Source organism: Solanum stenotomum, chromosome 6 (genome assembly GCF_019186545.1).
Source record: "Solanum stenotomum isolate F172 chromosome 6, ASM1918654v1, whole genome shotgun sequence".
NCBI classification, from domain to species: Eukaryota; Viridiplantae; Streptophyta; class Magnoliopsida; order Solanales; family Solanaceae; genus Solanum; species Solanum stenotomum.
Genome location: NC_064287.1, coordinates 4,571,108 through 4,598,321, shown reverse-complemented (window position 1 = coordinate 4,598,321; position 27,214 = coordinate 4,571,108). Strand labels below are relative to the sequence as shown.

The window sequence follows — 27,214 nt, the reverse complement described above, 5'->3', positions numbered from 1 at the left end:
ACTATCTTCTAATTTAGATTGGACTGTAATTTCTGATTGAATAGCGTCAAGGTTATCCAACAGTTTCTATGATTTTTGATTGCTCTTCCCCGCATTCAAATATTTGTTCTGTGATTTTTGAATTAACTTTGTCGAGCATGTTCGTACATTCCATAAGTGAATTCACATTGCGCGCCTCTTGTTTTGCATTCTCCACTTCATTGCCCCAGCCAACATCACAAATAACAGAAGAATCATAATGGGTTTCGGGGGAAGGGAATATGATTTAGGACAACCATTTCAATGAATATATTGACGATCATATATATGACATATAGGGCACTCGATATCCAATTGGTGTCTGTTACAATAATTATAAGGATATTTATGAGAATACTCATTACCTAAACACAATTTATCCCAATCATTCATATCAATAAGAGTACCAAATTATTCAAACCAAGATAAAAAATTATTTTTTCTAAAAAACTAATAAAAAAACAAAAAGTAAATAAATAAATAAAAATAAAAAGTATAACCTAGAACAACAGTTAATATCTAAGTCCCCGGTAGCGGTACCTGAGTAGTCCACGATTTGGACTCATTTAAGGCTTTATTTGGATAGATTTATTGTCCTCAAATGCTTATTTTGTGCCAATAACTGATGTAAAATCCTTGTTTTTCGGGTATTTGGATTTAGGAACAAAGCATGGACACTAAGGAGAAAAGAGGAACAAGGCACCTGAAAGAACGAAGAAAAGAAGGCTTGATGATCGCCTAATCCATTGGGCGAGTCACCGAGTGGCCAGTATCTCACCTAAAGTTCCAATGTGCCAAGCCCTGAAGGAGAAAGTCATGTCGGCGAGAGAAAGGATCAGTCGGTGTTTTGCCGAACGGTTTCGCGATGCAGCGTTGGATCACCCAAAGGTACAGAATTTGCGGATGTTGAAGACCAAAGAAAAAAGGCGATGGAACTGACCAAAGGGCGGATTGTCGAGTTGATCGGCAATCTTGACTTTCTGCGCCGAATGGTCCTTCGCAACATATTTTTGGCAACTAGAAATACATTTTTGAATTCTTAGTTTAGTATCAGTTTTCAGAATATAGAATTTCTTATCAGTTTTAGATAGAACTCTGAGTTTGGAGACAATATTTTCCTTAGCTTTGAAGAATTGAAGTTTTCCATTTTTGAGAAATTGGAAGTGAGTCTTTGAGATTCTTCAATTTGGACCTTTGTAAAGACAAAATTAATCTTACCTAGTTGATGAAAACACAATTTGGTAACAATTTCTATCTTTTTATGATGTCTAGCTAAAACCCCGATTCTTGGGGTGTGATTATGTGATTATGGATTGATTTAGCTTATGGGTATTGTTAATTGATAGTTTAAATGTTGTTTAAAAGTGATTTCAATCAGTAATTGTGGTTTAATTTAAGGGTTGTAGTTGCAAATACAATTCTACCTTAGTGTTTTTGGCTTGCCCGAGAGAGGGGTTTTAAACCAAGATTACTGATTTAATGGTCTGTGGGTATTGGGTTGTCATGGGTTCAGCTCGAGAGATTGAATCTTAAACCCTTTTCCACACATTTAGCTCGAGAGAGTGAATGGACTAAAGCATAGGATGTTCTTAATTGTTGTTTGTTGGTGTTCAAGAGAAACCAACTTGATTCGGGGTAAATTGTTTGAAAGAAAGTTTATCCCCACTAAAGTCTAGCTTATTCACTGATTTACAGCTATTTACTATCAGTGCAATTACCCATTTGTCTACCTTAGCCTATAATCCAATCACATCCCAAGAATCTATCTCTTTACTTGTTAATTAGTGTTATTTGTTGTTGTGGTAGTTGAGAACTACAATAAAAAAACCCTGTTATTTGACACTTGTGTCACCCTTTAATTTGAACTATGCTTTTATTCATAAATATCTTTACCAATGATTGATTTGAACATATTTGTACTTGGGTTTTGAATGTTAAACACGTAACACTCCATGTGGGATTCGACCCCAACTCACTTAGTTGGGTTATATTACTGACTAACGATTATTAGCACTTAGAATTGGAAGAAGTGTTCTGATACATGAAATCGGCACCAAAACTTGTTGCTCCCAATTGCACACACATGTGTATGTGGTCGCGCAAGTAATATAGTGGCTTTTAAAAGAACCAGATTATTGAACCCAAGGACTTGTCAATTAACTATTTACTAAATTATACTAGTCTAATTATTTATTTAAGAGTGCAAAAACTGTTTGATTTTTGTTTATAAGAAAAGAATGATGGAATTAAATAATAAAATTTCTTACGACACTTGGAAAATTCCAAGACTACAACATGTGGAGGGTTTCATGTATCATATCTCATGCATGAATTAACTACGGTTATCAAATTACTGATTTACTAGGTTGATATTATGATCATGGTCTCCCGACCTCTAATCACCTACTCCAATTAGCTATTTAACTACATCGTTGAGCAGGGATAGACAGTCCTAATTAGCGAGCATTTATATTTTATCTTGTTTCGTAACTAAGCTAGGTGTTCGTCCGGGTGTCACTCCTAAACATATATCAACTCAATTTAATGGAAGATCAAGCTTGATGTATCATATCTAAAACATTGGTTCATTGATTTCTATAAAGTCGTCCCAACAACTTTGAGTAAAGAGAGTCAATGATACTTATTGAGTATTAAGATGGTGTATGTACTAAATCCTCTATTGGGGCTTTCTACAAATCCATCGATGGCCCCCTAAAGTTGGCACGAAGTTTTAATTAAACACTTTAACTGAACAATGTTCAATTTAAACATCTTATATAGGGTTCCGCTGTGTCATTTTGACACTTTTTGTAAAACATGGCACAATGAGTGTGATACACTCATTATATGCGCGTGAGAGGCTTTTTTAACTATTTTTTATTTTATTTCATTTCTTTATCTTCTTCCCCATTTTCAGCCACCATTTTCCCAAACTTAAACTCCTTCCATGGAAAAATATATCTGATGGTGACAGAGGAAGCAGTGAATTCCAGCAGCAGAGATTTCCTCAAGTTTGAACACATTTTCTTATTTTATTTCCCTTCTTCCTCCTCAATTTAGTTTGACTAAAAATAATCGATATCTTACCTTTTTTTTATATATAGAATTTGAAGCATTTAAAAAGAGATAGGTGTTAATGGAGGGATGCACATTACATCGCATTTGCCCTTTCTTTTAGTAGTTGATCTACGGTTCTACATTCAATCATGTTGTCTGATTATTGAAAGGTTTCAAAAAAATTCAAGAAACTAATATTTAGTACTGGAGAACTCATATTTAGCACAAGACTTTGATTGATGGGGATAAAACAAATCAATTTTGATAAGAAAAATCATGGGGTTGGGATTGTTTTCTGCAAAAAGCACGGGAGAAGATGGGTTGGGGGGTGGATGTAGGGTTGCATGTCGGTCGGTTTGTTTCGGTTTTAAAGTATATCGGTTTGACTTATTGGTTATCGGTTTGTAGAGATGCTACACCGTTATAGAACCATTAAGATATTGCCTTATCAGTTATTGATCGTTATCGGTTCGGTTATTGGTTTAACCGTTAAGATTTGATACAAAAATAAATTAATGAAAATCACTTAGAAACAAGGTGACAAATCGAATGAATCATGTACACAAGTTCACAAGTTGCATCTTGCTCAAAAACAAATACTTTTACATTGTAGAATAACCAAGATTTTGAGATAGCCAGGAATAAAAGTAGGAAGCTAAACTCTAGGACTTTATATACAAAATAGTATAAATATAATTACTTAATTTACTATTCAATTATCGGTTAACCCATTAAGAAAAAACCTCATACCATTAAGAATTGATAACCCGATAACAAAAAAAAATCAAAGTTGTCTGAACCGCTAAACCAATAATCCATTACTAATAAACCATTGCTGGTCTTTCTGCATGCAAACTGGAATAAGATATAAAATTAGCCTCAAATGCAGGAGAGCTATTGGATGACCCATCTACTTGCAAGGAGACTTGTTGGGACTCTTTTCTACCTGACGAATTATCGCCCAGACATTGCAACTTTTTCCGGTTCAGGTTATCGGTTTCAATTATGAATGTATTGTGAACTTAAAACAGTTTTTTTGGGATATTACAACAACTTGGCAAGTTTCATCCTTTCATGAATATAGATCATGAGAATAGAATTCAATTTATAGAAATAGAAACTTGATTCAAACATTTCTTGATACTCTGTATAGTTGTTCATAACGTTCCTGATTCGACATCATATAGGGGTTCCCGGAGAATTCAATTTCACCAGATCCATGTCAAAGACAGCTGGGCAGTCGTTACACCATTTCAGATGTTACCAACAATAAATTGAGCTTTCATACAGGACATGTTTCAGAATTATGTTACAGAACATTTACACATAAGATAAATAAGTACACAATCAACATGCTCCTAATGTAAATTTGAAATATCAACCAATCAATTGATGATAAACTGCCTACTCTAGCATCTGCTGTTGCATTGTCTGAGGTAATGAGACAAAGTTATATATACATCCCTATATAACAACTCATTCTACAGCATCTGAACGTGTTGGGAATTCCATTCCATGTAGTGCCGGTATGTTCTCCATATCTCTCTTCGAGAACAACGGAAAGAACCATAATGCCTTATTTGCGCCAAAAACCTGTTCAAAATTCCTTTTCCAGCCCATGTCGTACTTCCACTGCAGGGATTTTTTCTTCTCATAAACCTAAAAGACGACAGAAAACAATGTGATAACTATTCAAGGGAACATATTTGTTTGTTTTCCTTATCATTCCGCGAGTTGAAGGAGAAGCACCAAAATTGACATATAATGAACTATAATATCAAGGTTTGACATACCTCCACCGAAGTGGTGTTGCTTGAGAGCAGAGATGCATGCATAATTACAAAGCAGAGAAGACTGAGTGAAAAGGCTAGATTCAAAACTGTATCAAGGTCAAATCCGTAAGAAACAAGGGGATCATAACAATCAAGACTAAGTCACTAAGATAGTAAGGTGCTGTTTACCGAAGACTAGAAAAATGACTGCAATATTCCCTGGTAATAATGACTGATTCTTGGTTTGCCGAAAGAATTTTATAAAACTGGGCAGCAGTACCAGAGTGTCCAACGTAGTTATCAAAAATGTGTACACCTGCAAAGATACTTGTGAGACAGGAACAGAAAGGAAACATTACATATTATATGTATGGGAGTGTCCTTAGAAGCACAGAAACCAAACTTTTATATCATCGAAGATTCATTCTGGGAAGAGGTAGGAAAAGAAATTTTGAACAGCAAAGAGCTGACTTGTATCCAAATCCAACACAAACAAATGAGAATATGAGTTTGCCATGTCATTTTAATTTATTAAATTTCAGACACACGTGTCTCTGAGTTTTGAGACATGTCCAGAAAGGAAATACCAGGAGGACAATACACAATACCAAGGGCAAAATATGAACTTTGGAAGAAACTAGTGGGTTGTGTGATAATTGAAACTTACAAACAATTCCTAGCAATTCCTTAACCATACTAAGTACTCAAAGCCATAGCATAGATAAGAAGAAGAAAGGAAAACCAAGAGGTGTTGTTTTGCTTCCCATGCTCGAGTCAGCTCGACCCCATCCCTCTAATATTGAGAGGTCATAATGTTCTTATGCTTTTCATTTTATACTATTCCCTCCATTCTAATTTATATGACACGTTTTCCTTTTTAGTCCATTCCAAAAAGAATGACAAGTCAAAATTTGAAACAATTTACTGTACACGTCCATTATTCCCTTAATGAGAAGCCTCATAACCACATGAATGTTATGGTATACTTTAAGACCAGAAGTCCAAAAGTTTGATAGCCACAAAAATGTTATGGCATTTCTAAAACCACAAGTTTTAAAAAACTTCTTTGCTTCTTAAACTTTGTGGCAATTCAAACTATGTCACATAAATTGGAACAAAGTATTTGTTATGACCTTGGATGCATTTTTTAATGCTTACCACGATACTAATAGATATTAATCAATATATCTATAAATTGTGATAGTTGAGAAATAAGTAAAGAAAACGGATGACAGGACTAATCCCCATCAAGGTTAGTGCAAGAAAATGAGACAATCAATATCATGTGTGCATATAATGAAAAACTAAAACTAAATTCTAAGAAGACATGAAATACTTTGTTTCAAAGAATCCCAGATCTGTATCGAGATCTAAATAGACATGTGGCTGAATACACTGATGTTTTTGATCAAACACATGGCAGATCTTCCTATGACACTAGAAATGAAGAAAAACATACTCCCACCGTCCCATTTTAAATGAAGCTGTTTGACTACACACAGACATTTGAGAAAGAAAGAAAAGCTCCTGAATGTGCAATCTTAGAACATGTCATGACATTTATGAGACCATAAAATCATGTCACCACTCACCAAAGTAAATAGAGTTTAAAGTCAAATTGTTTCTAAATATAAAAAGGTGCCATTCTTCTAGAGGTTGACTAAAAAGAAAGTGTGTCACATAAAATAGGATTGAAGGAATAATATTTTAGAGTTTTCCTTGTGCGTTCGTTTAAACTGCAACAACTCTATAAAGAGGGAATCACACTTGATAATGATTAACAATTGGAGGTACCCGAAGAGAAACTAAATTCATCCTTGTCTTTAAAAGTGATAGTACCACATGTAAGACTACATATTTACATCAAGAAAAGCACAAACCACCCCCACATAGACTAATACTTCTAGATGTGAAGTAAGCAAGCATAAGGAAAAAGGAAAGAAGGTACACACCATTGAGAAATTGGTGGTGGAGAATAAGTGGTACAAATGAAATAGCATTTAAAGACAAGCTATTGAAAGAGGAAGCAAGAGACAAAGAAGATAATTCAAATACTCGGTGGGAGAAAATGACAAGTTGACATAAGAACATAGCAAGTGAAGTTCTAGCTATGTCTTGAGACATATGAACATTACCACAAAAACTTGGTGGAAGAACAACGAATCTGAGTGGCAGTTAGAGCAAAAAAAAACAAAGTGAAGCTCCCAGCCTTGAAGATGGAGAGTTCTTTAAAGAGTACAAGAGGGCTAAGAAGCTAAAAAACAAAAGAAGACAAGTCTTACACGAGTTGTATCAGAAGCTAGGGCAATAAGGGAAAAATGTATAAAGTAGTATGAGCTAGTATGACCAAAATTAAGTATATTGAAGCAAAATCGTCATAAAGAATATGAGAGCGAAAAAAAACCTATGGCTCAAATCTGATCCTTATAGAGGTCTAGAAAATCATTGGAGATGGTTGTGGAAGCATAGCTAAAAAAATAACCAAACTATTATATTAAAGAATGAAAAGATTTCAATGAGCGGAAAAAGTCTATCTTTGTCCCAAATAGAAAGAATAAAAGAGATATTCAAAGGTATGCAAACTCTCACGTTATTAACTTTAGGTGTCCTAGAAATTTTTCGGAAGGATGATAGAGCATAAGCTTAGACACATTACAAGGATAAAGAGCAAAGTTGGTTTATACCTACTCAGGTACCATATTTTTATCAAAAATATTGATGAAAATTTAAATAGAAGGATATTCACGTGATATACATATACTCGGAAATAGCAGATGGTAAAGCATCAAAGTCTAATCATCTGGTTGGTGCTTCAGTAAAAAGAAAAGCATATCAAATATATAAATGCAATAAAGAGTATGTATATAGAAATGGTCACTAGTGTGAGAATAGTGGAAACAAATACAAGAGGAGATTCTTATAACTGTGGTTATAAATCAGAGATTTCCTTAATTCCCTACTTGCCTACTTTATTTATGGATGACCTAACTAATAGCACACAGGAAAAATTTCTTAGTGCATGCTATTTGAAAAGTCAATAAAATGTAATAACGTGGAGAAGCATCCCTAGAAAACTACGATTTAAGATAACTAAAGTATAACATAATATATGTGCTGCAACCTCCAAGTTTAGTCCCCATATAAGAATAAAAGAAGTGAGCTAATGTGATTATGGTATCTATATGCAGATAATTCAAGCATCTGCACCCTATCTTCTTGGAGAATGTAATGGTTACTCATAAATTAAAAGCAAAAATGGTTGAAATTGAAAAGTCCTATGCAGACAATATTATATGAGTGTGAATATTGGGTCCGTAAGGCCCAAAGTATCCTCCAGTTAAGAGTTGTAAATTACCAACGTTAAGTTAGATGTGTGATCATACATGATTGGACTTGATTAGAATGCTTAAATCAAATAGAGGATGCAGATAGCACACATAAAGATAAAACTAGAAGTCATTTCAGATGATTTGGCTTCTTCTTAGACATACAAATGCACCAATATAGTTGATAATGTTTAAGGTACTAAAAAGTGGACAAAGTGAATCTGAAATTTAATGGAAGGAAATTAACTTAAAACATCTATAATCTCTAGAAATGAATGCCCCTAAGAACAGCACTCAAAAGGAAAAAGGAGCTATATATGTGAAACCAACTTGAGATTTTGCTCCTACACTAAGTGTAAGACCATTTGTTCACCAAAGCTTTTTGGTCTAGCAAGAACATTGCATTTCAGTAATTGCAAATGCTTGAGATTTAGTGAACCTTTACTTTTTATTGGGAAGGTGTGAAATTTAGTGAACCTCTGTTTTTTATTGGAATGTGTGAAATTTAATGAACCCGGACTTTTACAGAAGACTTAATCTGCCTTAAAAGACAAATTATTTACAAGTACTGAAAAGGACTGGGCCCTAATGAGAAGAATAGATATAGGGAGTCATATGACAACTCCAAAGTGGGGAATCACAGTTGATTGAGTGACATAAGTTGGCTTGTTTATACTTACTACTTACTGATTCGGTTTGTCAGAACAGATAATTTAAGACAGTTGCCTAATCGTAAAACTTCAATCCTCATGCTTTCATCAAAAAAAACTTCAATCCTCATGCATTCATCAAAAATCAAGAGAGCTGTTAAAGAAAGCAGCATAACTTTTTCACACCAAATTCATGAAAAAGGTCTTAAAGTCGATTTCGGTCACCAAGATTTCAGTAGGCAAAAACATGTAGAGGAAACAGAAAATCCCAAAATGGATATAAGAAGGTGATTCAAACTTGCATCAACTTTCTATCTAAGATTACTTTACAGACCTTTCAATGAATGGCATAACTATAACGACGACCTAATAATAGCAGCAAGAAGAAGGCCGTTATAGATTCACCATATTTAGGATATGAACATGTTCAGGACCTCATTCACAGGCAAGAAAAGACTGCAGGTGTGTTTCTTCTAGATTTTTCTGCAAAAAGCATTACAAAACTAAGCAAAAATGTTTAAAAGCCAACTTCATACCACAAAAAGGAGAAAAAACTTGTAGTTGCGAGCCCCAACACAATTGACAACCCATATGCAGTGGTGATCCATCTTAAGAACACATCTTTGACCTACAAGACAAAATAGAATTTTCAGTTCAGTAGATATTAGTTTTTGGTCATATAAGTTCCTAACTACTGCAAATTGGACATGCCACGATAGCCATAGAACAAAAGGTCTTAGGGATAAAATGATGTAAATAATCAGGCGACACTTCTAAGACATGGTACAGAGAAATCGAAATACCATGCATGCGACTTCATGGGAAAATATGCCTACCCAAATCGACCAGACTTTGACAGGAGAAATGTCTAAAGACAATAGAGAGGAGAAATGAATACGAAAGTAAACCTCTCATCTCACACCAAATATGCCAGATAAGGATTAAGATAAAGATCCTAGGGTGTAGCACTCCAAGACATGGTATTCCTTTGGGCTAGAGGTGGAAAATGGACAAAACAGTTAAAATATGTGGGGTACAAATGAGCATGGGTGAAGAATCATACAACTCATATTACAATCCATTTACCCATTTTATTACCTATACTTCCGCTGAAGAAAAAAGGAAAACTTTATCTGTACAATCGAAGTTTGGGAATAAGCAAATAGTTAATCAGACTAGCACATACAGACAGAACAGTGATGACAACGTGGTGGCTTGCCGTTTTGGCATTTACTGCAATAGCCTCTAGACTGAGACTGTCTTCTTTCTATCTGTTCAGTTGATAATGTTGGAGTAGGATTCTCGATTGATGCATAATCAGATAAAGCAACTGAGTTGCCCTCCTCTATGTTCTGCTCCGATACTAGTTTCCAGTTTTCAGGGACAGAACCAGGATCCTGAATTACTACCTTAATATAGCTCCACATTAGCATTACAAGCTGCAAGATGAATTACAATTTTTTATTAGGCTTGTTAAACCCAAATACTTAACTGAAGGAAACAATCCTCCAAATTAAATGATGCCTCCTCTAGGGCATTCTTCTTGTGAATTTGCAATTTTAACAATTGCATTTCATGTTTGAGATGCGTGAATGACCTGCAACTCCAGCCATATCAGAGATAGCAAAAGTGCAGTCTCTACACAATAGGGAAATGTCTGAGTCATGTATTATTATTCATGAATTTTATGAGCACAGCAAAAGGGCAGTCTCTGAACAACTAAAGATTTTCCAGGAGTCGTGTTTATTAATGAGTCGTTTGAGCACAACAGGCAAAGTAGAGTTTGATCTTTGATGATCTTGAATCTGGTTAATATAACATCCAAGGATATTATTAAGGAGCCAGAACAGCTCAGCAAAGCTTTGTCAAGTACTTGCATACACAGACTGCAGGTTCAGAGATCTGCGAATTGGATGGGAAGGCTCAAAGGCATGAACACAAGCACACTACAGATAGCTCATTAAAGCTGTTGAATGCTTCAGGATTTAGTAAGTATGCTAAGCATTTAGACATTGCTGTATCATTCTCTCTTTGAGCAGTACGGAATATAGTTTCAAACTTCTACTTGAGCAGGTACATTAAGGAAGTCTACCTCATGCTTGAGTCATTCAAGTAGTCACTATTTTTGCAAATGATATGCAAGACTTTGTCTAGTTAGTAATATCTAAGCTAATCACAACTGGCATGAGAGAAAATTCCAAGGACCAAATTTAAGCGCTTCCTCAAATATCTCCAACCCTTGACTGCTAAAATTGCATATTGCATAACATAACTTCTCTTCCAATCTCAACTTTGTGAGAAATATATGGGGAAGATATTATTGAATTGTGTATCTAAATTGTTACATTGAGACCCTATTTATAGACAATACATTGAAATCCTTTTCTAACAAGGATTCCTATTCCTATTCTTCTTCCTATTCTTCTTCCTATACTAAGTAGGAGTATATGTACATATTTCTATTCTAACACTCCCCCTCAAGCTGGTGCATACAAATCATATGTACCTAGCTTGTTACAGATGTAATTAATACGAGGACTTGTGAGGGACTTGGTGAAGATATCTGCAAGCTGATCATTTGACTTCACAAATTTCGTAACAATATCTCCTGAGAGTATCTTTTCTCTGACAAAGTGACAGTCAATCTCAATGTGCTTAGTCCTTTCATGAAACACTGGATTTGATGCAATATGAAGAGCTGCTTGATTGTCACACACAAGTTCCATCTGATCAATTTCGCCAAATTTTAGTTCTCCCAGCAACTGTTTGATCCAAACTAGCTCACAAGTTGCTGCTGCCATTGCTCGATATTCTGATTCTGCACTAGATCGAGCAACCACACTTTGTTTCTTACTCTTCCACGACACCAAATTACCTCCTACTAAAACACAATATCCGGATGTCGAACGTCTATCAGAGGGTGATCCTGCCCAATCAGCGTCTGTATATCCAGTGATATGCTCATGGCCTTGATCCTCATAGAGTAGTCCTTTACCAGGAGCTGACTTTATATATCGCAAGATACGAACAACTGCTTCCCAATGACTATTACAAGGGGAAGTCATAAACTGACTTACAACACTCACAGGAAAAGAGATGTCAGGTCTAGTTACTGTGAGATAATTCAATTTTCCAACGAGTCGTCTATACCTTTCAGGATTACTAAGTGGCTCCCCCTGTCCTGGAAGGAGTTTAACATTCGGATCCATAGGAGTGTCAATAGGTCTACATCCCATCATTCCCGTCTCCTCAAGAATGTCTAAGGCATACTTGCGTTGAGAAATAACAATACCTGATCTAGACTGAGCAACCTCAATACCTAGAAAATACTTCAATCTGCCAAGGTCTTTAGTCTGGAAGTGCTTAAAGAGATGTTGCTTCAATTTGATGATACCATCTTGATCATTACCAGTGATAACAATATCATCAACGTACACAACCAAATAGATACACTGATTTGGTGCAGAATGCCGATAAAACACAGAGTGATCAGCTCCACTACGAGTCATGCCAAATTGTTGAATAACTGTGCTGAACTTCCCAAACCAAGCTCTAGGAGACTGCTTCAGACCATAGAGTGACCTACGCAATCGACATACAAGGCTACTAGACTCCCCCTGAGCAACAAAACCAGGTGGTTGCTCCATATAGACTTCCTCCTCAAGATCACCATGCAAAAAAGCATTCTTAATGTCCAACTGATGAAGAGGCCAATGACGAACTGCAGCCATAGATAGAAAAAGACGGACAGATGCTATTTTAGCCACAGGGGCGAAAGTGTCGCTATAATCTAGCCCAAATATCTGAGTATACCCTTTGGCAACAAGGCGAGCCTTAAGCCGATCAACCTGACCGTCTGGACCAATTTTGACTGCATAAACCCAACGACAACCAACAGTAGATTTACCTGCAGGAAGAGAGACAAGCTCCCAAGTACCACTCTTATGCAAAGCAGACATCTCATCAACCATAGCCTGCCTCCATCCAGAATGAGAAAGCGCTTCACCTGTAGTCTTAGGAATGGAAATAGAAGACAAAGATGATACAAAGGCATAATGGGGTGATGATAGACGATGATAACTCAAGAAGGTATAATGAGGGTTAGTATTTCGAGTGGATCGTATACCTTTTTGAAGTGCAAGTGGTTGGCTAGGAGGAGGCAAGTCCGCAGTACGAGCAGGGTCTGGCGCAAGACATGAATCATCTGGTACTAGTGCTGGACGCGGACGACGATGATAAGTTAGGAGTGGTGGCACTACATCTGGAGATGTAGAAGTAATCGCAGATTCCTCAAAAGTTGGTACAGGTAAAACCTGAGGTATGGGTAAGACCATAGAAACATCAGGATGATCAGAAGACGTATAGTAAGGCTGAGACTCAAAGAATGTAACATCAGCGGACATAAGGTAACGATGAAGATCATGTGAATAACAACGATACCCTTTTTGAACTCGAGAGTAACCAAGAAAGACACATTTGAGGGCACGAGGGGCTAATTTATCTTTCCCTGGGGCTAAGTTATGAACAAAGCATGTGCTCCCAAAGACACGGGGGGGGATAGGATAGAGATGTGACTCAGGAAACAGTATGGAATGTGGAACCTGATTCTGAAGAGAAGATGAGGGCATTCTATTTATTAAATAACAAGACGTAAGAACTGCATCTCCCCAAAAACGCAGCGGAACATGGGATTCAAGGAGAAGAGTACGAGCAGTCTCAATAAGATGCCTATTTTTCCTTTCTGCTACACCGTTTTGTTGAGGGGTGTATGGACAAGTAGTCTGGTGAATAATGCCTTGGTGAGTCATAAACTCCTGAAATTGGGAGGATAAGTATTCTAAGGCATTATCACTACGAAAAGTACGAATAGAAACACCAAATTGATTTTTTATTTCAGCAAAAAAACTTTTAAATATAGAAAATAACTCAGAACGATCTTTCATTAAGAAAACCCAAGTACATCTTGAATAGTCATCAATGAAACTAACAAAATAACGAAATCCTAAGGTGGAATTGACTCTACTAGGACCCCAAATATCAGAATGAACTAATGAAAAAATAGACTCTGAACGACCCTCAGTACTACGTGAAAATGTAGCACGAGTGTGTTTCCCAAGTTGACACGACTCACAATCTAATTTGGATAAACTAGACAAACTAGACACCATCTTTTGCAGTTTGGATAGACTCGGATGTCCCAAACGTTTGTGAATTAGATCTGGGGAATCTGTAACGGAGCATGCTTTCAAGGAATTTGGAGAGGCAAGGTAGTAAAGGCCTTGTGATTCATGTCCTGTTCCAATCGTCTGTCCCGTACTGCGGTCCTGCATGAGAAAAAAGTCATCAAAAAAGGTTATGCTACAATGTAGAGCCTTCGTCAAACGACTAACAGATGCTAGATTAAAAGGAGAACCAGAGACATAAAGAACAGAGTCTAGGGTGACAGAAGATAAGGGTTTGGCTTTTCCAACCCCTTTTGGTTTTGTTTGGATCCCATTAGCTAAAGTAATAGCAGGAAGAGATTGTGAATAAACAATATCGGACAAAAGTGATTTATTACCCGAGATATGATCAGAAGCCCCTGAGTCCATGACCCATGATCCAAGAGTACTAGACTGTGACACACAAGCAAAAGAATTACCCGCAACAGAAACATCAGGTTGTGCAACCGAAACTACTTGTGGAGACGTTTGTTTATTTGCACGATACTGAAGGAACTCATCATATTCTGTCTGAGCAATATGAGCATTATTGGATGGTTGATTAGGTTGAGCACCATATGCTACTGGTGGAGATGTCTGTTTACTTGCACGATTTCGAAGGAACTCATTATATTCCTTAAGAACAATAGGATCATAACTGGGTGGTGGACCATGCAAAATATAACATATATCACGAGTGTGTCCAGGTTTATGACAATGACTACACTTGGATCGAGGTTTTCCCAAACGCCCTCCCCCTCGCCGATTCTCCATAGACTGGTATGTACGCTTTTCTGTGGTTTGAGATGCAAGAATAGAGGAGTCATCCACTTTGTGACTGGAAGGTGCAGCAAGACGAAGCAGACGAGAGAATAATTCATCAATTGAGGGAACTGTAGGACTGGCTAGAATCTGGTCACGCACAGAGTTATGGTCAGTAGAAAGTCCAGCAAGTGTAAGAACTAGAAACAATGTATGCCTTTGCTCTTGTTGCTTTTCCACGTTTGTAGTGATAGGCATCAATGTTTCAAATTCCTCCATGACTGCCTGTACTTGTCCCAAGTAAGTAGACATATCGGATTCTTGTTTCTTTAAGTTGGTCATCCGAGATATCACATCATAGAATCGAGATATGTCATTAGTGTATAAAGCACGTGCCTTTTCCCAAACTAAATAACATGTCTGGGATGGGCGAAACAAGGGCATCAACTTAGAATCAATAGAGCGCCAAAGGAGACTACATAATTGGGCATCCACTTTCTCCCATTGTGCTTTGGCTTTTGCACCTTCGTCACTAGACTTTGTCTTTTCATCTTCAACCCAAGCATTGTTTGTTAAGTGATCGTGAATACCTTGACCTTTGCACCACAACGCAACTGAAGAAGCCCAAGCTAAATAGTTTGAACTTCCCATTAATGGTTCTGAAGTGATTGTAAGGCTTGAACTTCCAATCCCCGTATTTTTGGAGCCAAAAACATCACATCCGAAAGACATTTATCGAAATTTGACTTGAAAAGAGCTGGAAACTGCCGGAATCTACCCACAGTGGCCTGAAAAATCTGATTTCACCGGGAACTCGCCGGAAACTGCCTGAAAATCACCAGAACCCTAATTTCGGTGATCAGATCTAGAGAAAACTGAATGGAATCTGGTCGGAAATACTGGGCAACCTCAACAGAAGAAAACAGCTCAAAAAAAGATGACCGGAGCAGCAGTCACGCGCCAGCGCGTGAACAGATCTCGCCGGAAAGTTTCCGCCTTCGACCGGCGCGTGGGGGCGCGTGGAGGGTTGTTTTTCGGTGGATCTGATTGGGGTCCGGTCGCCTGAGCTTCCCGAGCCTCGTGATGGTGTTGTCTTTCGCACAACACCTTCAGAACGAAAGATGACACAAATCAGTCCCAACCATCGTCGCCGAAATTTGACACGATGACTTAAAATTTCTCACCAATGCTCTGATACCATGTGAGAAATATATGGGGAAGATATTATTGAATTGTGTATCTAAATTGTTACATTGAAACCCTATTTATAGACAATACATTGAAATCCTTTTCTAACTAGGATTCCTATTCCGATTCTTCTTCCTATTCCTCTTCCTATACTAAGTAGGAGTATATGTACATATTTCTATTCTAACAAACTTGATCTATACCCTTCCTTTACAGCTTGTAGGAAGAAAATGCCCAAATCCACTCAATGGTAACTGTTCCCAAGTATATCCTTCAATCCATTTTCCTTTGATGGAATTACCTTTCAAATTTGTCTAGGTTGATAAATTTTAAAAACTTGTCTTGATTGACGCCTTCAATATATGACAAACAGATAAAGTATTTCTTCTCCGCAAATTTGGATGTCATAGATTATTACTACCTTTTCACATAACTAGCAAAAGTTTTGGTAATAGCCAACCAGCACTTTACAACTGGATAGGTACAAAAGATGTATATAAAGGAATTGAGTTATGTAATTTTTTTGGCATATATTTGTGCTCTGTATATAAAAATCTTAACCTTCTCGAAGAAAACAGATGAATATAGCCGCTGCAGACATATTTTGAGGTTCTACCACATAGCAATTACATACAAACCCTTGTACTTCAAGCTATATACAAAACCCATTTAACCTTCAGGACACCTTTGATTATTTTCCCAAAAGACAGTCTAGAACTGTGATTCATATCTTCTTTATCTCCTGTTAGTCTTCCTTCCCACACAACACCAAAAGAATCATTTCACTCTCAGAAGATAAACTTCCCAACCTGTTTCAAATTAATTCTCTCAACATATTCTTCTAGACATGACTATTTCATCCCATATATGCTTAGAGAGTGTCTTCATAACTGAAAGACAATAGGGGAAGTGGGAAAAAGATGTCAGTATGCACAAATTACTGCTGACCTTGACAACACCCATTGCATAGTTAAAAGCCTCTCTTCCGTAGATTATTCTGTGTCAGAGAAGCATTATCAGCACCTATCCTACTAATGCGACCAACCTTACTAGCAGCTTTGGTTTTCCAATCAACTTCCACGATTCTCTTCATTGATACTACTTGAGGCAGTTAGGGAATTACAGCATGATTTAACTATAAAATTGCCATCACTTTTCTGGGTCCACAATGTAGCATCTAATTCTTCTATGGTTTCTTTACTCATATATTCCTTCTGCAGTGAGGACAAACAAACATTCAATTTCCCAGTCATTGCAGGCTCTCCTAGAACAGACTTTCCAATCATTTTGGCTTTACACTGAGCTAGATGCTTAGGTGCTTCAACGGTTGTTACTATACCAGAACGCTCCTGAAACTGCTCGTCTGGAGGGGTATTATCCAGCCAAGAGGCATGCATCTCATTTATTGAAATATAACTGCAAATAAAGGAGGGTCAATTGACTCCATATGCCGGGAAAACTATCAGATATCTTTTATATAGCTGGACTATATCCCCCATTCTTTCTCATAAGAATCTATAGGCATTAAAGTCACCACCCAAGGTATAACCGTAGTCCTTTATTAGAAAGGGCTCAAAACTTTATTCATTTCTTGCATTTGATGCACCCAATAAATTATTGAAAAATAATAAACAACATTTGAGAGAATGACACAGATAGAGTGAAAATCAAATACAATATCATTATACAACCACCATCATTACATCAACTATAATCCAATGTGATCCCACAAGTGGGTCTTGGGAAGGTGGGGTGTACTCAGATCTTACCCCTATCTTTGTGGGGCAAAGAGACTCTGATAGACCCTCGCCTATAAGAAAAGTGTTTTCCAAAACAGGTTTGGAAAATACAAGAGAAAAGAAAAATATGAAAACTAGGAAGAGACTATTGAGGAAAATAAAAATATCAAATGCAAAAAAGAAAAGATAACCAAAGTAAAAGAAACAACTATGTACTAAAAAATTGAAAGAATAAGGTAATGTAGAACAATAAAATTGAAAGAATAAGGTGCTCTATGCTCTGCCAAAGAAAAAGAAAAAAATCATCTGATAACCTACAATTTACAAACCTTCCACCCTAATCCTCAACCTCCACGCACTCTATTTAGGATCATGTCATCAATTAGCTGAAAGTGTGTCATGTCCTATCTAATCACCTCTCATCAATTATTCCTCGATCTACCTCTACCTCTCTTAGGACTATCACTGACATCTCTGCACCTCCTCAGTAGGCATCTGCACTTCTCTTTGCATACTCGAACCATCTTGTCCTCACCAGAGGCCACTCCCACCTTGCCCAGTATATCCTCGTTCCTACTTTTGTCTCTCCTAATATGCACACACATCCATTTAAGCATCCTTTATTTTCGTCTCTTCCATTTTCTGGATGTGTGAGTTCTTTCATGGTCAATAATCAACCCCATACAACATAGTCGATGTAAAAATCACTCGATAAACTTACTTTTGAGTTTTGGTGGCACATTCTTATCACATAGAATATCAAATGCAAGTCTCTTTTACATCCACCTCACTCCAACATGATATGTGACATCATCATCAATCTTCTTATTCTCTAGGATTATTGACCCACCCAGAATTATTGACCCATGATACTTGAAACTCCCTCTCTTTGGGATAACTTGTGTATCAATCCTCACATACACACTGTCTCATTGTTGTGTCACTGAACATACACTCCAAATACTTGTTTTAGTCCAACTCAACCTAACCGTCTCCAAACTTCCAAGCTATTGTTAACTCTGTTGCATCTCGTCAATTAATATTATGTCATTTGCAATAACATACACCATGGTACCTCTCTTCGAATATGTTGTGGCAATTCATCCATCACCACGGAAAGTAAAAACACGCTAATAGTTGATCACCTCGATGGGAAGTGTTTTGAGTCTCCTCCCACTGTTCTCACTCAGGTTTTGGTTTTGTCGTATATAATCTTGATCACTCTAATGTATGTCACGAGTACACCTCTAGACTTGATGCATTTCCTCAAAAAACCTCCCTTAAGACTTTGTTGTAGGCCTTTTTTGGGTCAATGAACACCATAGTCCATATATATGTCTTTTTTCCCATCCATGTACTGCTCCAACAATCTCCTTAAAAGATGAATGATTTCCACTAATTTAATGTAAGCAATCTTCTTGGCTTCCACTTTCCCTTGGACCTCTCTCCATTCCACCACCAATCTCCTCTATGACCACCAAAATTACCCTTCGAGACCGCTTACACCCCTCAGGTTGTTTCCCTAATACAATTAATTGTCATAGTCCGCATACTATTTGCATCCCCCGCAATGTCCCAAGCCCCCATAGTCATCAACTTCTCTCCCAACTCCTGAATTTTATCCTTAGTCAGGCCCCCCACCTAATCCTTGGTTGGTCATACAAAGTCTTTTTTCCTCTTTCTTCTAACCCCTAGATCTATTACCAAGAGTTTATGCTTGTGAGGTTCTCACTTGGAATAACTTCATAGTCCTTACATAAACTTCTATGAGTTGAGGGCTTATCAAAAAAAACCTTTCTACCTTCGCAAAGTCGGGGTAAAGCTACGTACATACCACTCTTCCCATATTCACTTGTGGGATTACACTAGGTATGTTATTGTTGTTGTTGTCCTTACATAAACCTCTATCAGTCTTCCTAAAGAGTAGGTAATTGGTTTGAGTCTTTGTCATCACACTACGGAAGGTTTCTGAAAACTCGAGTTAGCTATCACAACACCGAACATTTATCTCATAGAATTATGATTCCTCCACTTCTATTAGTGGTTGGTAGAGAAATATACTCCTATCTTCATGGTAAACTTTGCCCAATGGATCTCTCCTTCCATTCCTCCGTCTAAGATCTTTGAACCTTTTGCCTTCTGGCTTATAATTTTATCTCCATTTGTCAACAATTAGGAATGACCTTCCTCTACTTTACCAATACATGAAGTTGTGTTTAACTCCATCTTCTTCAATTCTTTCTATTCATAATCCAACATACACTTTTTCCGTGTATAAAGAAAAAATAATGTTCACATTCTTTTTAAAGAAACTTCTACCTCATACTATACAACACCAAAGGAAACACATATTAGCAAACTTTAATGTAATAACCCATTTAATCTTTCTTTCTTAATCTACTAATCAAAGGGAGTTATCCAATTTGAAGCAAAGGATGACACAAAAAGTTACATGGTCTCGCTGTTCCACTTCAAGAATTTTTTATTTGTACTATTTCCAAATAGTAAAGAACTTATTTTGTCACCCCAACATGTTCTTATTAACAGCAAAGAGTAAACATTGGCAACTATAGTCCAAGTAGCAAAGTCATGTTAGTTTAATTTGAGATGGAGACAGAAAGAAGGAAGTAGTACAATATGAAAAGCTTTAAGATCTCTTTTCTCTTAAGAGACACAGCACTGCAGTACATACTGTGGTACAAGTTTCCTAATTGACACCAATCAAATAAACATTCTAACTCTCATCTCATTGTTGTCTAAGAACCTGTCCAATTTGTGCTAGAGATAGGAGCAAGAACAACTAATAGCACCTTTGCTATCTCAATTCTCATTTATTTATTTACCTCTCATCGTATTAGCCTATTCATAGTCTTTGGCTTTTTGAACCAGAGATCACCTAGTGTAATTGTAGTTCTTACTTTTGCTATCTTTCATCGTCAGTTGTTTACTGTGTTGCGATTATCGCACTATATTGTTGGTTCAACATGTTAATTGCTACATTTTCTACACTGTTTTCTTCTTTCATAGTACTTGGATTTGGTGCACTCGAACCAAGGGTCTTCCTGAAATAGCCTCCACAAGGTAGTGGTAAGGTCTGCATACACTCTACCCTCCTCGTGGTACTCTACCCTCCTCATGGTGGAATTTCAGTGGGTATGTTGTTGTACCTCTCTTTTTCCCTATCCCCTTTACTTCCCTTTTTTCCTCCACTCTTTGGTTCTTTCTTCATATACCACTGTATTTACATGCTCTCTTCTTCCAATTCATTGCGAATTTCTTCTTTATTAGTAAGTAATACATAATAATGCAAAATGTGTTGCTTATGAACTGGTCCTATACAATATATGTTCATAACAGATTCCATTTTTTTTAGTAAATAGAGATGAATAATAAACTAGAAAAAGGCAAAAGATGAGAACTTACAAGGATATGAAAGATGATAATAATTGTGAAAGATAAGAAGGAAGTGAAGCCACCATCAAGGAGACGAGGAGCCCAGATAAGAACGACGACGGCATAATACGAAAGTACAACAATAGCAAGAACGATGAGGATCATGAAATAGCCAATAACTTTGAGTCCAGAACACAGCCTGAATGGATTGAGATCCATTGCAGGAGTGGGAGTAATTCGAGGCAGAAGTAGACCGGGCGTCCGTCGAGATCGAGCTGGGAAGAAGCGTCTCCAGATATGGGAAGCCAGCTCGATAACCCGTCGGAATTTATTTTTTTTGGCAGATGAGAACGCCGGCAGGTCACCGGAACACGGAGTACTGCCGGCTAGAGACTTACAAAATGTTCAATATATGTCGGTCTTTGCTTAACAACAGTGAAACAGAAAATTTTGACAGAAAGTATGCGAGAAACAGAAAGAAAACCAAGGACAAAAGATAGAGTGAGTGACACGCGTAAGATTCTCAATGTAGGTATAAAATATCAAAAATCGAATTGCAATTTTATATTCAATCTAAAATATAAGTGACTGTCATATTATATCATTCGATTTTTAAGTATAAAATCGATCACTCAAAGAACTATTTCAATTAATTTTCATATAAAATTGAATCAACTTCTCGACGTGCAATATTTTAAATTTTTATATTAGACTAACAAAGAATAAAAACAAAGACTAATAAAGTTATCAGGTACATCAAACAACTTTCTTTCAATATTAAGATGCCTAGGATAATGATTTCTCTAAATATCAAAATAAATTCTTAATGTATTAACAATAATAGGAACATTTATGTGGATATCCCAAATGCATCATGAGTCATTCAAAAATTATAAAGCGGGGAAATATATTGTGGCTGCTAGATATGAATTATGTGATCTCCCACATATATCAAAATTTTCAGTCAAGCACTTGTACTTGAAATGGAGGGTGCAATTCAAGAAGTTAATTGGAGGAAATTGGTGTGCAACAACATTGGTCTACCTAGATGGATTTCATTCTAAGATTTGTTGCTCTAGGTAGACTAAGTACTTGGGATTAGTTTTTTAGATGAGAGATACAAACAACTTAGAATTGTCCTTTGCGTGAAGGTGGAAAATGAAAGCATTTCTCATATTTTCTTTACTTGCAAAGTCTCTGCCCAGTTGTGGCAGAATCTGTTACTATGGGTTGATATCAGGAGAACACATGTGTCATGGAATGATAAACTTTAATGGATTGTGCAACATTGTTCATCTTGTATTCATAAGATACTGAAAACAAAACTTTGAAAAACTTGATAAGAAACAACAAAGTTTAAAGAGCATTTTCAAAACTAGAAGATGTAAACTAGTAGAGAATATAGAACCTGAAACACAGATTAGAAACAATATACAATATATTTTTATTAAAGAAGAAAATCGAGTCCACTGAATGCATAGTGTCTCCTTAAGGAAACTATTCCCCTCAAGTATCCGAGGTTAATGGAATATATCCTCCTAGGATAGAACGATTTTACTCACCGGCGTATCGGTACCTAAAATCACGGTGTCAGCGAACCACTCAACGGTAGTAAAGTACACTTAGAATACTAGATTTAGTAGTAGTAGAAGATCCAGAAAAATTCGTTCTTTTTTTAAAATGAGAGGAAATCCTCAATTTATAAAAAACAAAGGGTAGTGTGAAAAGGTTNGTAGAGAATATAGAACCTGAAACACAGATTAGAAACAATATACAATATATTTTTCTTAAAGAAGAAAATCGAGTCCACTAAATGCATAGTGTCTCCTTAAGGAAACTATTCCCCTCAAGTATCCGTATATCCTCCTAGGATAGAACGATTTTACTCCGGTCTATCGATACCTAAAATCACGGTGTCAGCGAACCACTCAACGGTAGTAAAGTACACTTAGAATACTAGATTTAGTAGTAGTAGAAGATCCAGAAAAATTCGTTCTTTTTTTAAAATGAGAGGAAATCCTCAATTTATAAAAAACAAAGGGTAGTGTGAAAAGGTTCTTATTGTGCGTTACCAGAAAGGTCACAAACCTTTGGAAAAGTCACAATCTTTCGGAAAGGTCACAACCTTTCATAAAAGTCACAACCTTTCATAAAAGTCGCAACTTTTCATAAAAGTTGCAACTTTTCATAAAAGTCGCAACTCTTTATAAAAGTCGCAACTCTTCATTTTTCATTCACANTCCATTCACACCTTTTAAAACCCAACAATCCCCCGCATGAATGTGGAATGACTCCAAGACAAAGAAACGGACAAGTATGTGTACTTTACAAGCAAGAATTAATTGCATCTGAATAAGTAGGTTTCCCTTTGGACTTTCCATAGTGAGCATATGTTGGATATACTCGGTCAAGCGGTAGATGTGATATCTTTGAACCGTCGAGATTTGGTGTATACCTAGACAACCATATGTCACACAATTAACCCTTTACCATTTATGGTTTGTACGATTGTGTTCATTTCAGCCATGAACACCTCCTGGTTCCATAAGTGTATAGAGAGATGGGCTTTTGACAATCATCATCTTTGAAGCGGCTAACACTTCACACTCACATAGGTGATTTCTAAACGTGTTATCGCGTAGATACATTATTTGGTCAAATCTACCAAACTTAGCAAATCATTAAAAACTTTAAGCTTTATTAACTCATTAACAAGCCTTAATGTTGTATTCTTGTTCCTGAGCATTGTCTTCATCATGGGAATGGATTGAGTTGGTTGACAATGTCGAACCGTCAGTCACAACTTTGTTTTTCTCCTTGAATCTAGCTCTTGGGATCTCCAGTTTGCTAGATAGAGTTATCGCCATGATGACTTGTCCTAAGCCGTAAACCAATTCCCTTAGATGATCTTTCAACTTTCTCTCTAGTTAGGCCTTTTTGTAAGTGGATCCGACACATTATCCTTTGACTTTACATAGTCAATTGTGATAATTACACTAGAGAGTAATTTTTTAACGGTATCGTGTCTATGTCTTATATGACGAAACTTTTCGTTATACATCATACTCCATGCCTTACCTATTTCATCTTGACTATCAAAGTGTATGCATACTGATGCCAAAGGTTTGGGCTAAAAAGAATATCTATCAAGAAATTCCGGAGTCTTTCAACTTTTTCACCGGCCTTATATAGAGCACCTAGCTCAGAGATCATTGTAGAGTTAGCGATACATGTCTTTTTGAAAGATTTCCAAGAGACTACTCCTCCACAAAGAGTAAATACATATCCACTCGTTGATTTTACTTTATTCGATCTCGTTGATCCAATTTGCATCACTATATCCTTTCAATACTGTAGGATATTTGTATAATGCAAGACATAGTTTTGAGTATGTTTTAAATACCCCAAAACTCTTTTCATTGTCATCCAATGAGTTTGATTGGGATTATTCGTGAACCGACTCAGTTTATTAATAGCACATGCTATATCTGATCGCGTATACTTTCTGATATACATCATATTTCCCAATACTCTAGCATAATTCAATTGTGAGTCACTTTCACCTTCATTCTTTTGAAGTAAAAAGCTCACATAATTGGAGTCTTGACAATATTAAAATCCAAATATTTGAACTAGTCAAGTTCCTTTTCAATGTAATGAGACCGTGACTAGGGGTGTTCACGGTTTGGATAAAAATCGATCCAAACCGAAAAACCAAATCAAACCGATAAAATAAAACCAATTTTATTTGGGTTTGGTTTGGTTTGGTTTTAGATTTTTGAAAACCGATAGTATTTGGTTTGGTTATGATTTTGTTCGAAAAAACCCGAAAAAATAACCAAACCGAACAGATGAGTTATATACATATATTTTATTAATATACATGCTTAATATATTGTTTTTATAAACAATTTTAAAGATCTTATACATATTTTCATTAAAATTTCTTTATAATTTACTTACTGAAAGCAAAAATGCCCAAGATGAAACATTTANACCAAACCGAACAAATGAGTTATATACATATATTTTATTAATATACATGCTTAATATATTGTTTTTATAAACAATTTTAAAGATCTTATACATATTTTCATTAAAATTTCTTTATAATTTACTTACTGAAAGCAAAAATGCCCAAGATGAAACATTTATCTTATTTATTTCATGTATATGACTATATGAGTGTCTATGTCAATTCTTTGTGGGACTGAAAATGTTATTGTCTCGTCCTTCTAGGCCAATATAGTGAATTTTAAAGTTTTATTGATAGTAAATTTAGTGATTGAAAGTTTAGTAATTTAAGTCATTCTAACTATTTTTTGTTTTGAATGGATTGTTGTCACTTTTTTCACATTTTAAATTTTATTTTTGTGTATGGTTAATAACCGAATAACCGAACCAAACCAAACCGAAACCGATAATCACCAAACCGATAAATGTATATTATATTTGGTTTGGTTTGGTTTTGATAATTTTAAAACCGATTAAGTTGGTTTGGTTTTGGTTTTGACCAATAACCGATCCAAACCAACCCGTGAACACTCCTAACCATGACAATGCTAAACATCTTGGAGTTCTATGAATTCTTATACCTAAGATCACATTAGCAACTCCACGATCTTTCATATCAAAGTTGCTTTCTAGCATATGTTTAGTAGCATTTATGTCATTAGTGTCTCTATTGATGATCAACATATCACTAATATACAAACAAACAATGACCTTGTGATTTTAATGTGAACACATTTATCACTTCCATCATTCTTAAATCCATTTACCAACATAGTTTGGTCAAATTTCTTATGTCAATGTTTAGGTGCCTGTTTTAGTCCATGAAGTGACTTAACAAGTTCGCACACTTTCTTTTCTTTACCAAGAACTACAAAACCCTCGGATTGTTGTATGTAAATTTCTTCCTCCAATTCTCTATTTATGAAAATTGTTTTCACATTCATTTGATGAATTTGGAGGTTATATACCGCAGCTAATGCAATTAACATCCAAATGAATGTAATTCTAGTTACTGGCGAGTATGTGTCGACAAAATCAAAACTATATTTTTGTCTACCACTTTTGACAAAAAGTCTTGCTTTGTATTTGCCAATAGTTCCATCGACTTTCATTTTCCTTCTGAAGATTCACTTTGAACCCAAAGGTTTATTTTCTGGAAGAAAATCAATCAACTTCCAATATGGCTACTCAAGATTGAATCAATCTCACTATTGACACCATCTTTCCAAAAGGATGAGTTTACAGAAGACACAAGAAATGTTACAAAATCATATTCGAAGGAAGTAGATGACCTTTGACGTTTACTATGCCTATGAATCTCTTTATTAAGTACATTCTCCTTTTTTCTTTCCAAGGTCTTTTAGACCCTTCACTAGACTACTCAAGTCTAATTTTACAGTCCACAGTCATAGGTCCTATTTTAATCCTTTTAGGAATAGGAACTTGGACTTTGGCTAGACACCCTACACTTTGAAATATTTTAAGTTGGATTTCCTTCCTTTTCGTTTCTCGTATGGAATAAACTGTGTCCTGAACAAATAAAACTTTTTATTGCTTTCTTTCTGAAAAGACAACTTTTTGTTGTTCCCTTTTGCTGTAAGGATAGCTTCTCCACACAAGTTTTGTGGTAAACCTGAACTTATAAGTAATGTAGCCATCATTTCCTCCAAAGATCGATTCTTTTTTCATTCTGCAATTCCATTAGATTGAGGTGAATAGGGCAATAGTTTGATGGATAAATCCACTTTCCAAACATATTTTTGCAAAAGGAGATTTATATTCGCATCCCTATCACTTCTTATCTTTTTCCCAATTGATTTTCAACTTCAATATTATATTGTCTAGACATTTCTATTGTTTCATCCTTACCATTCAGCAAATAGACATAGTCGTTTCTAATGCAATTGTCAATGAAAGTTATGAGATACATTTTCCCACCACGAGATGGTGTTGATTTCATATCACAAATGTTAGTGTAAGTCTACTCTAAGGGATTAGAATTCCTTTCAACAGATTTATAAGAATGCTCAGCATACTTAGATTCCACACAAACTTGACATTTTTATTTATTGCACTCAAAGTTAGACAAAACTT

The 27,214-nt window shown here is 36.1% G+C and overlaps 1 protein-coding gene across 1 annotated transcript; it reads right to left on the bottom strand.

Annotated features, from left to right (window-relative positions):
* Positions 1 to 4,337: 4,337 nt before the first annotated feature.
* On the bottom strand, positions 4,338 to 21,576 carry LOC125867647 (probable protein S-acyltransferase 12). The gene is made up of 6 exons (XM_049548206.1): positions 21,137 to 21,576; positions 10,010 to 10,262; positions 9,360 to 9,451; positions 5,037 to 5,163; positions 4,869 to 4,954; positions 4,338 to 4,734 (listed from the first exon to the last, which is right to left on the bottom strand). Exons 1-6 carry the CDS (start codon positions 21,323 to 21,325, stop codon positions 4,552 to 4,554), a joined length of 930 nt encoding a protein of 309 aa, XP_049404163.1. The 5' UTR covers positions 21,326 to 21,576; the 3' UTR covers positions 4,338 to 4,551.
* Positions 21,577 to 27,214: the final 5,638 nt, after the last annotated feature.